The sequence below is a fragment of the Vombatus ursinus genome, unplaced genomic scaffold, assembly GCF_900497805.2.
Source record: "Vombatus ursinus unplaced genomic scaffold, bare-nosed wombat genome assembly UNPS02014801.1, whole genome shotgun sequence".
NCBI classification, from domain to species: domain Eukaryota; kingdom Metazoa; phylum Chordata; class Mammalia; order Diprotodontia; family Vombatidae; genus Vombatus; species Vombatus ursinus.
This window is the reverse complement of record NW_020954579.1, coordinates 16,045,108-16,056,575: the sequence shown is the minus strand read 5'-3', so window position 1 is coordinate 16,056,575 and position 11,468 is coordinate 16,045,108. Positions and strand designations below refer to the sequence as shown.

At 49.8% G+C, this 11,468-nt stretch overlaps 1 protein-coding gene across 1 annotated transcript in view; it reads right to left on the bottom strand.

Annotated features, from left to right (window-relative positions):
* Nucleotides 1-395: 395 nt before the first annotated feature.
* Nucleotides 396-11,468, bottom strand: part of GRIN2C (glutamate ionotropic receptor NMDA type subunit 2C) — a 29,541-nt gene continuing 18,468 nt past the window's right edge. Inside the window, exons 8-13 of the mRNA XM_027873100.1 lie at nucleotides 10,048-10,173; nucleotides 5,933-6,162; nucleotides 5,253-5,413; nucleotides 4,659-4,846; nucleotides 2,446-2,678; nucleotides 396-2,165 (exon numbers count right to left, since the gene is read on the bottom strand). Coding sequence (XP_027728901.1) covers nucleotides 927-2,165; nucleotides 2,446-2,678; nucleotides 4,659-4,846; nucleotides 5,253-5,413; nucleotides 5,933-6,162; nucleotides 10,048-10,173 — 2,177 coding nt within the window. The 3' untranslated portion in view covers nucleotides 396-926. The remainder of the gene's footprint in view (nucleotides 2,166-2,445; nucleotides 2,679-4,658; nucleotides 4,847-5,252; nucleotides 5,414-5,932; nucleotides 6,163-10,047; nucleotides 10,174-11,468) is intronic.

Below are 11,468 nucleotides of genomic sequence, written 5' to 3'. Positions count from 1 at the left end.
TTATTTGGGCAAACCCCTAATGTCCCAAGGCATTCCATTTTAGGATGCCTGCTTTCTAACCCAAAGGGAGGGATCTCTAAAGACAGGATTTCAGGCATGGTGGCAGGCTAGTGGGGCCTTCTCAGAGCCCATCAAACCCTACTTCCTTAGCATCCCTGTAGGTCTTGGTGAAGGCCCAGGGTGCCTTTCCACAGAAAAGGGACAGGAACACAAGGGGAAAAAGTAGTTGTCTAAGGCCTTGGACACTGCCTGGTGGCATACCTGGACTCCGTCATGATGCCATGAGGATACGCATGTCCCAAAGCTTCAGAAAAGGCTTTATGGTATCTACCTCTGAAAGATACAGAAGGCAGCCAGGGGCCAGTCTTTCTCAAACTATGTTTAATAACCCAGAGTCTGATGGAGAGAAAACTTCATCTGGATGGGAGAGAAAACTCTTCCCACAGTCCTCTCTTTGCCTCCAGGCTCTCTCATTCCCAAGTCCAAAGCAGTTAAGGAGGCAGACCAGGCCCAGCTGCCTAGTAATAGGAAACCCAGAAGCCCTTCTGGGTAGACCCAGGTGTCCCTGTGACTCTGACACTCCCACACTTCCGTTCTTGGGGGCAGAGAATGGGAAGATAGAAGATACACGCTAAGACAAGGAGAAGGCAACTCCTCCCTGACCCTCTCCTCGGGGTCAGAGATCAGTAAGGTCAAGGAATGACCATGGAAGACGTGGATATTCAGTCTGTATAACACTACTCAGGGCAGAGTCTGGGATGAGTACTTGTCTACACCTTGTAAGATCCAGAATTAAGGGCCTACTTGCCCTCTGACTGGGACAGCTCCCAGAGGAGAATCCATCCTGCCTCCTGCCAGCTCTTTAGCTGAGGTCTCCTCCAACAGTACCCACCAGGTAGTGAGCAGTGAGGGAGCACACACCTATCTCACACCTCTGATTCCAAGCTGGAGACCCGTCTCCAAGTGCAGGGCCTCAGGGGACTGTGTGTTCTGCAGGCTATAATCTCTGCTTCCTTCGAATCCCCCCACAATCCACTATCCCTGTAGCCGGAGCCTAGACCCCCCAGAGTCCTGCCCCTGCACTTTCGAGATCCCCAGGTCTCAGTGAGCCAGGGGGCCTGGTTGGCACAAGATGGGGAATGTGGACATAAAGAGCCCCAGTACAGTGGCAGAGGGGCACAGGGGCTGAAGCAGTATTGTCTCTGCAGCATGGTGGGAGCACCAGGAGGTGCCCCTTCTTGGCATGCCTCCCTGTAGGAGGGCAGCCGAAGGGACTGGGCCTGGGCCAAGCGCTTCCACGCCACTCGGGCATCAGTGCCAGAACAAGAAGGGCTCTCCCTAGCCTGAACAGCCTGGGAGGGGCACAGGGCAGGCATTGAGGCTGCCGGTGGGGTCAGGCCAGGTGGAGAGCAATACTCAGGCATTGACCTTGGCCAGGAGCCCTGGCGCAGGCATTGCCCTCGGGACCAAGCTGAGCGCAGGAGTGCCTCCCGTCGTGCCAGCTGATCAGGTCCCAGGAGAGGCAGGTCCTCCGGTTCTGAGGGCTCTGGGAAAAGTGGGAGAAAGGGGCGGCCTGTCTGGTCTGCCCAGAGGTAGGATCCATGGGCACAGGGAGCAGGTGAGAGTGGGCACTCAAGGGGCTGGCACCCACCTGAGGCTGAGAACAGCCTGCCTCCATGTCCTGAACCCATTCGTCGGGGAGACCCCTTGCCAGGACACCCAGGTGCCTGAGAGATGTCAGGCAGGGGCAGATTAGGTGAAACAACATGGGCAAGGGGCTGAAGGACCCTTCGAACCATCAGGTCCCCAGCCCCACCCTGGCCTTTGTGACCAGGGTCTTGGGCACCTCCTTTTGGGATTGGGGGCCATGTGGTTGGGGCTCTGGTGGCTTTGCCAGGCAAGCTCAGCGTCCCACTTTGCAGCAGCATTTGGGGGTTTCGAAGGGAGAAGGTGGAGGGTGGAGGCTCACAGCGGTTGCCCCAACTCTCAATGGTGCGAGTGGCACAGTCCAGGGAACTTCCCACACCTGCCGTATTCACCATTTTCTTTGCTGCTTGGAGCATCTTCAGCACGTTGGCCTGGGCAGAGCCTGCTGTCAAGTCTGGGCTGGGGGACCTTGTGGGGCTGCTGAGGTTCTGTACCCCACTGAAGCAGCTGTAGATCCCCTGAGCCAGAAAGGAGGAAGAAGGTGGTGAGAATGCTTGATGGGCAGCAGTAGCCACAGAGAACTCTGGGTTCCAAGATGTAGTAGAAAGGAAATGACCACACACCAGGGATCACACCTCCTGAGTCGTCAGCCCTCAGCCTTTCCCTCCAGCCCTGGGGATCTCTAAGCACCTGCCCAGTAGGATAGGTTCCTTTCTGCAAGCATGGGGGTGATGGGAAAAGTCAGGACAGGGGTGCAGGGATGAGGCCAAGGCTGAACTGATCTACACAAGTACCTACCCTGCTAAAGGCCAGTAGGAAGTCCAGCCTTGGAGTATGTGGCACAGCATGTCGGAGTTTCCAAAAGACCAAGTGCTCCCAGGCGAAGACAAACAGGGCCAGCCCCATGGCTACCAGGAGCATGTAGAAGACCCCCGCCATGTTGTCAATGTCCAGTTTGCTGCTCACGGCCTCGTTCTTCTCATTCTGGCAGATCCCTGATAGCCACACCGTTTCCAGCTTTTGGGTCTCCCCTGAAGGACAGATCAAAGCTAGGGTAAGGCTTCCTCAACCACCCCCTCTTCTCCCACTTGTGTACCCAACCCAACACCGGAGGAGTGGGGCAGAGAAAAGGAAGCAGTGAATTAGGAATCCTGAAATCTCAGAGCTAGAAAGGAGTCCAGAGGCCATATTGTACAACCTGGGCCTGAACAAGAATCCCCTCTACAGCACACCTATGAGGGGCCACCAAGCACCTGCCCACTCCCTACAAAGGTGGCCATTCCTCTTTGAACAGCTCTTCATTGTTAGGAAGGCATTCCTGATAGAGAGTCAAAATTTTAAATTTGCCTCTTTACAATTTCCACCCATTTAGATCCTGGCCTTTCTGCCTTCTGGGGCCAAACAAAGCACATCTAATCTCTAGTTTATGGTAACATTCCTTCAAGGACTTGAAGGCAGTCATCACATCTACCCTGTCTCCTCTTTTCCAGGATAAACATCCCCCAGTTAAATTTGACCAGTCCTCAGTTGCTATAAATTTAAGCCCTTTCACAATCCTTGGGAAGGGAATTTGGCATGGTGGTGCCTGCCTGGAGTCCTTGCTGCTGGGATGGTGGACCTCTTGAGCTCAGGAGTTCTGAGCTACAGCAGAGCTAAAGCTGATTGGTGTCTGCACTAATCCTGGCACCAGTTGGGTGAGCCCCCAGTCGTGGGGGTCCATGAGGCATCCTAAAGAGGGACAAACTCACCCAAGTCAGAGACTGAGCAGATTAAAATTCCCGTGCCAATCTGCATGGGGATTTGAGTGATCAATATACTTCTAGCCTGGGTGAGACAGGGAGACCAGTTCTCAAAATCAAATGAACTTCAGCAGAAGAGAGGAACAGGGCCTAAGAAAACATCCCCAGAAGCACTCTGTGGTTCAAGAAATAGCATTTAATCATCCCCTAGAAATGGATCATCTGATCATACAGAAACAGTGGATGATTCCCATGTCTAAAACTTTGATTGACCTAGAAAGGCAGTCTGAGACTTCCCGGCCTTTTTTATGCCTGACACAGCTTCCCCTGGGCCCGGGACCCTACTCTATGACTCGGAGGAGGTCTTCATAAAAGTGAAGAACCAAGAGCCCTAATATGAAGCCGCCATGTCTTCCTAGAGAAGTCGACCTCACAGATAGAGGACAGGAGCAATGAAGTTGAAACTGGATGGTGGAGTAGGTGTCCAGGGCCATATAGCTCACAGCCCTCCTCAGGCCCTTCTGAAGCAGGCTCCCTTACTGCCTCACACACTTTGCCTTGCAGACAGGGCATCTTAGGCTTTCTTTGTGTTATGGACTTCTTTGGCAGTACAGGAAAGCTTATGGACCCCTTCTCAGAATTAAAAATTTTTTTAATTTAAATTTAATTTTAAAAAATTTTAAATTATTCATAATTGAAGGACTAAATTTCAGAGGTTGCAAAAAATTGTAAATTTTTTCTCATTCAAGTTCACTGGTCCCCTGAAATCTATCAATAGACCTTTGTGGCAGGGACCCTTTTAGGGGTTAAGGACCCTTGCCCTAGATGTCTCTTCAGCCCCTTCCCTGTCTTCATCCTGACCTCTCCACCCAACCACCCTTGTTCCCCGCCCTTGACCCTAAGCAGTCTCCCATGGCCTCTAGAACCTCATGGCTTATTCTGTGAGGAAGTAGACCTCAGCCATTAGCTCCATGATCTTCACTTAAGTTTCTTCATGGGTACCCCCTGACCAAACTATTTTCCCCATAACCACAAAAAGATTAAGAGTACTCGTGCTCCACCCTCCCTTGCAGCCCAATACATAACAGGGAGAGAGGAGGGACCTAGATCAGAAAAGTTAGCTAAGCAAAAGGAAGCGTGATGTAGCCAGCTGGGCACAGGCTTCTTAGCTGGTGCCCAAGGAGCCTCAAGCCATCAGTGTCAGCCTGCTAGGCAACTACCTCCTAGCGATAGGCCCCACCCTGGGTGCTAAAGGCCCCCAGCACAACCCACCGTCCCCCAGGAACTGTAGGAGCGCCAGATCAATGGCCCGTTTCCAGCGGGAGTCCTTCTGCAAAGCGATGCCGTAGCCCGTGGTAGCAAAGACCTTGCCTGACCCAATGGTCACCAGCTTGCAGCCCTCATCTTTGCCCGCCATATAGTTGAGAACAGCAGCATCATAGATAAAGGCATCCAGCTTCCTAGAGCCAGGCAAAACCCTCGGTGCCAGAAATAGGCACCAGAGGGTGAAGGGATCTCAGCCAGGTGGACATTGGCTAGATAATGCCAGGAAAGGAGCAGGCCCTAGTACAAATAGGACATGTTCCTTCCCCTACCCCCATCCTCACAGTTCTTTCTTTCCCTCCCCCGAGGGAATAAGATTCTGCATCCCCCCTCCCTGGAGGTCCCACAGGCAACTCAGGTGGGTGTTCCTCAGCCCTCCCACACTGGGGTACCTCAATGACCAAAAAGGGGGAAAGAACTAAGGCTCACTGGATGGGAAACAGATTCCCAATGGAGACAGAAGAGCGGAGGGTCAGATGCCAAGCCTCGGGGAAGAAGATGGGGGCCGAGGCTTGGCGGACCCAGAAAGCCGAGGCGACCTACCCCATCTTGAGGCTGGTGAGCGCATCTTCCACCGAGCGCTGGTTAAACTTGACCATGTGGCTATGCATATCTCGGTAGTTGCTACGTATGTTGCGCTCTGTGCTGCCATTGGGCACAGTGCCAAAGCGGAATGGAGGGTACTGCTCCTGGGGCCGCTGGAACTTCAAGGGAGAAGCCACCACATCCATGCAGTCCTCCTAAGGAATGTTTCCTGTAGACCACCCCACCCAAAGCTCTTGCCCACCAGCTGCAGCTCCCTCTTTCTATCATCTCTTCTCCTCTATACCGCCTCCGAGGTTCCCGAATTAGGGCGAGAGGGTCAAAAATCTAGTCACTCAGGCCGGGGCGAGTCACATGGGGCTAGGGTCCTACTGGTACAAAAGGCTCCACAGCCCTCTTGCCTGTGCTCTGTTGTCTGAACTGCCCCTGTCTGGATCTGTCTCCCAGGTGGCTGGACATCCTGGCAAGAAGCCTGCCTACCAATGAGGAGAGGGCACAAGTTGGGGGTGGGATGGGGTGGAGATGGGCAGCTCAGCTCTCGCTTCATCTGATTCCCAAAATGTTCCATTCCTAGTCTTTCTTGTCTTTTGCCCTAACCCACCTCTCCTCTCTTTTCCCCTTTTTCGTCCCTGTTTCGCCCCACACCCTATATTCCCCTCTGCCCTGTGCAGGTCTCCCACCTTCTTGTCACTGAGGCCAGACACAGTATCAATGTACTGCTCCTGAATCATAAAGGCGGCCAGGTTGGCCGTGTAGCTGGCGAGGAAGATGACAGCAAAGAAGGCCCAAACCAGTACCATGATCTTGCTGGTGGTGCCCCGGGGGTTCTCAATAGGCACTGAGTTATTGAAGACCAAAGCCCACAGCAGCCAAATAGATTTGCCAATAGTGAAGGAGGGACCACCAGACTCTGTGTGAGGGAGGGGAAAAGGGTGAGAAGTGAATGGGATGGGAGACCAAACTCCACCTCCTATGGAAGTGACTTCACTTCTCCTGTCCCCTCCCCTGCATCCTTACCCCACCCCCCCAAACCAGAAAACCTCAAGAATTATAGCTCTGGGCTGTTTTGTTTGTTGTTTGGGGGGGGGGGTGGCAGAAAACAGATTCATAGAATTATGGGATTTAGAGCTGGGAGAGACTGTAAGATCAACCCCCACAATTTGCAGATACATTTTGGGGCATGGCCAGTACATTGAGTTAAATTATTCTGATTTTCTTTTTTAATTAATTTATTTTTTATTAATTTTTTTTTGATTTATCAATAATTACTTCCATATGCTTTTGAGTTTAAAATTTTTCTCCCCCTTCCTCCCCACCACCCTCCCCAAGTTGGTACACAATCTGATATAGGCTATACATACACATTTCTATTAAACATATTTGCACATTAGTGATGTTGTAAGTAGAAATTAAAATCAATAGGGGGAACCATCAGAAAGAGGAAACAAAACTCAACAGAAGAGAAAAAAAGTAACAATTTCTGATTTTCTTTTTTAAATGTTAGGAAAATTTTTATGTGACTTTTCTTTCTGTCCCCTTCTCCACTTTGGACAGAGGGAGGGGAGATACACCTGTTCCCACTCTTACAGTCCATGTGTGACCATGGATAAATCACTTAATCTCTTTGAGTCTCGGATCTCATGTCTAACATGGGAGTAATTATTACTTGCACTTTCTACCTTGCAAGGTTGAAGTGAAAAAAAAAACTTTTAAATTCTTAAAGCTTTTAAACCTTATAGAAATGAAAGCTATTATTATCTGTTAGAGAGACAGCTTGGCATGATGGATAGAGGGCCAGTCCTGGAATGAGGAGGTCAAAGTCCTGGAGTCAGGAAGGCCTGGGTTTAAGTGCTGCCTATGACATATACTTTGTGATTATGGTCAGGTCACTTAACCTCTCTCTGAATGCCCCTCAAGTAATGATCAAAGACTACAAATTGCAAATTAGGTGCTTATCTATGTCTGGGGAAGTTTCAACACTGGGAATTCCCTATACAGATTCAGTTTTCTCCAACACACACACACACACACATCCCTCCCCATATCCAATAGTTAACTGAGTAATTATTAGTAATATTGGTAGAGTACCCACAAACCCTCCATGGCAATAGAGAAGCTTCCTAAGAATGAGCTTGATCTAATTAATCCAAATAAAAGAATTAATTCAGAATTGGCTTAGAGTATTTTCACCACCAAAGAAGAATTCTCAAGGGGGGAAGGGGCAGGGAGGATGGGAGAGGGGAAAGGGGAGACGTTGGGGGAGGGTATAAAGGAAACTCCAGACAAGAGCCAATCTGGAGTCACAGCCATGCCAAACAAGGGAAGTCTGAGAATATATTGGAAGCCAGGCACTCCCTACACTGAAGCTGGGTGTCTTTCTTTTCTAATCATTTTGCTCTGGTGTATTGTTTCTGAATTTATATCTTCCCTCTTCCCTATGGACAGGGATATGACCTCTCAGGTGAGTAAACTACCTTCACCAGTGCTCTTTGCAACATATATATATACATATATATATATGTATATATATATACATATATATACATATATATATATGTATATATATATACATATATATATATATATAGTATGTGTGTGTGTGTGACACAGAGAGAGACAGAGAGAAAGCATTGACAGGTTAAGAGCTCTCACTGAGAGCAAATCAGTGAGTGATTTGCCCAGGGTTCACACAGTGTATTCCAGAGGCAGAGCTTGAACCCAGATCTAACTGACTTTGAGGCAGTCTCACTATCCATTATAGCACCCTGCCTCTTTCTCTAAGACTTAGAGATATGCTCTTGTGGGCCAGAGAACATAGCAGCAGACCCAGTTTAAGGCATCAGTTCCATGGCAGTAGCTGAAAATTAGTTAGGGGTTGAATATAGATATCCTATATCTCTGAACTCAGAGACTGAAGATGTCCAGGAGGCTTGGTGCCTAGAGATGGAGTCAGTGATGGAGAAAGTTGCAAAAAATAACAAAAGGTGGTCCTCCTGGCCCTACTCACTAATAGCAGTCAGGGAGACGACTGCTGTGGAAGCCCAGCCAGGCCTGAACCCTCCCCCCACCAGGAAGCTAGGGGAGGGGGAGAAGGCGTCCAGAGTGTGGGGACCCTTCCAGACTCTGAGGAAGGGCTTGTGAACGGTCTGGTATCAGAAGCAGGGCTGTAGAAGATCAGCCATTATAGCATTCTACAATGCCACACCTCCTTCTTAGCCAATCAGCAAATACTTTCTCTTACAGGGCTAGTTTGTGGCTGCTCTAGTGTATAAAGTCCTGGATTCGCCTACGTAAGCCTCAATGTCCTCTTCTGTAAAAATGGGCATGATAATACCTCCAATGCCTACCTCCCAAAATCCTCCCAGAGACCTCTAAATTCTGGGCATCCTCTACAACCCCAAGGGTTGTTGGGGGGCACACATGATATAAAGTATGTAAAGTGCTACATGAACATCTGCCCTTCTTTTATTGGACTAGTGAACCTTACCTCCAAATCCCTCTCCTTCCAACTCGAGGGAGAAGAGAGAATGTTCCTATTCCCCAACACCCCTGAAGAATCAGAATAATTCAACCCAAGGCACAGCCTTGTGAACCCTGAAGTTCACAAAAGACACCTTTGCTTAGACTCTCCCCACCCTAGGTACAGCCTTCACCCTTGGCCCTGCCCGCCTTCCCTCCTTCCCTGTCCCCCTCCATCCTCAGCCACCTCATGCAAAAGGATTCAGACATATGATCTAGGGTCTCATTTTTTTTATTTTAATTTTTTTTATTTTTAGGCAATTGGGGTTAAGTGACTTGCCCATGGTCACACAGCTAGTAAGTGTCAAGTGTTTGGTCTGAGGCTGGATTTGAACTCAGGTCCTCCTGACTTCAGGGCCGGTGCTCTAGCCAGTGTGCCACCTAGCTGCCCCCTAGGGTCTCATTTCTATGTTATTCACTTTTAGGCAGGATATTCAAACATCTACATTCAGGTTCTCCCTCACCACAGCCGTGCATTCACCATTACACCTTCCCCCCATGTGTCTTCTGTTCAGTCCCTGTTTTCTCCTCCGTTAGTGTTTCCAATAGTATCTGGCCCTTTCCCTCACTGTCCCCCTTTATTGCCCCCATCTTCCCAGCTCCCTCCTTCACTGGTTCCCTTCCACCAATTGACAACCTCATTCATTAGCCTTGCCCACTCCCATCACCACCAGCCTTATTCACTAACCCACCTCACTTTTTTTTTTTTTTGGCAAGGCAATCGGGATTAAGTGACTTGCCTGGGGTCACACAGCTGGTAAATGTCAAGTGTCTGAGGTCACATTTGAACTCAGGTTCTCCTGACTCCAGGGCTAGTGCTCTATCCACTGCACTACCTAGCTTCCCCTAGCCCATCTCATTTTGGCTCCTTCGCTCTCCCCTCTTGGAGCCTCCTTTACTGGGCCCGTATTCATCAGCTTCCCTTCACCTCAATGGTGCGAAGCAGTGCTTCTTTTTCATTAGCCTCTCCTATACAGATCCTCCACTGGCTCTCCTCCCAAGCTAGCCTCCTATTTGCAGCCTATCCCCTCCCCCGAACCACAGCTGCCCTTTCATTGGTTCCACCGTGTAACTGACCCTCACTTCTCTTTTAACTAGGTCCTACTTGCATTGGCCCCTCCCTCACTGGCTCTTCTATCACTAACCTATTCACCAGCCTGCCCTTCTACTGGTGCCACCCCACACGCACACACCACTGGCCACTTCTTCATTGGATCTACCATCTTCACTGATTCTTCCTCCCCCCCCCCCCCATTGGCTTCCCCTTGTCACTTACTCTTGCCGCTGGTGAGGTTCTGGTTGTAACTGACTGGGCTGAAGTACTCGAACATGAAGACAGTGATGGCCACCACGGTGAGACACATGACAAACATCATGACCCACACAGCTGGGCTATAGGGCTCTGAAAAGGAGAAGGGCAGAGCTCAGAGAAGGTCATCAGAGCATCCTTAGCTGTGACTCCCTCCTTCACCCAAACTCCACCACCACCACCACAACCACTACCACACGCTCACTCTCCACCCGATGAGGGAGCAGGGTCCTCGTGGCCCTCCTCACCAGCAGCAGGCAGGGAGACTGTTCATCCAGGCCTGAACTCCACCCCAACACCAGGAAGCTAGGGGAGAAGGCACCCAGAATGCAGGGACCCCTCCAGGCTCGGAGGAAGGGCTGGTGAACAGCCTGGTATCAGAAGCAGGGCTATAGAGGATGCCAAGAATTTGGAGGTCTCTGGGGGGATTTCCCCCAGAGACAGAGCTGGAGTAATGCACCCTCTGGACCTCTGTGCACTTTCACTCTCTCCCCAAGAACAGGTCCCTTCCCTTCTACCTTTAAATATACAGATTGCCCGCATTCAAACATGTGTACACACACACCCCAAAAACCTGCATTTGACTTCATTGTGCTCTGGAGCTACCATCCCCTTCCAGTATCTTTTCATAGCAAGATTTCTTGAAAGAGTAATCTATCCTCAGTTGCCTCCATTGATCTCTCTTGAACCCCTTGCAATCTGGCCTGCCTCCTCAGACCACTCCAGATTACCACCATCCCTACCACTACTCAATTAAATCTTTCTCCATTTTCTCTCCAGCAACCCCAGTGACTGCCTAATCACCAGGTGAAAAAGCCTTTTCCTCATCCTCTTAAACCACTTTGTGACATGTGTCCCAGAGACACGTTGCCAACCAACACTGTTGACTCCCCTCTTTGCTCTCCTCCTACCTCTCTGACTGTTCCTTCCCCCTCTGCTGGGAGGACAAAACCTCAGGTTTTTCCTCCAGGTCCATCCCACCCCAATAAGGAATTAAGGCTTTTCCATTCTCAGAGCATCAACTGCCACCTTACGGTAGATACATGGCATAGTGCATAGAACATTGGACTTGGAATCAAGAAGACCCGAGTTCGAATCCCACTTCAGATGTTTATTAGCCGAGTGATCCTGAGTCATTTAGCCTCACTGTGCCTCAGTTTCCCAATTAGTAAAATCAAGGGGTTGGACTCCATGGCTTCTATGACTCCCAGATATGCACTTCAAGCCCCGACCTCTTTTGTAATACTTTAGCTATCTCCAAATAGCCTGAATATTTTCTAGATATTTTCATTTAGCATAAGATTATAGATTTAGAACCGGAAGGTATCTTAGAAGTTATTTAGTCCAACCCATTCCTTTTACAGGTGAGAAAAGTGAGGCCTGAATGA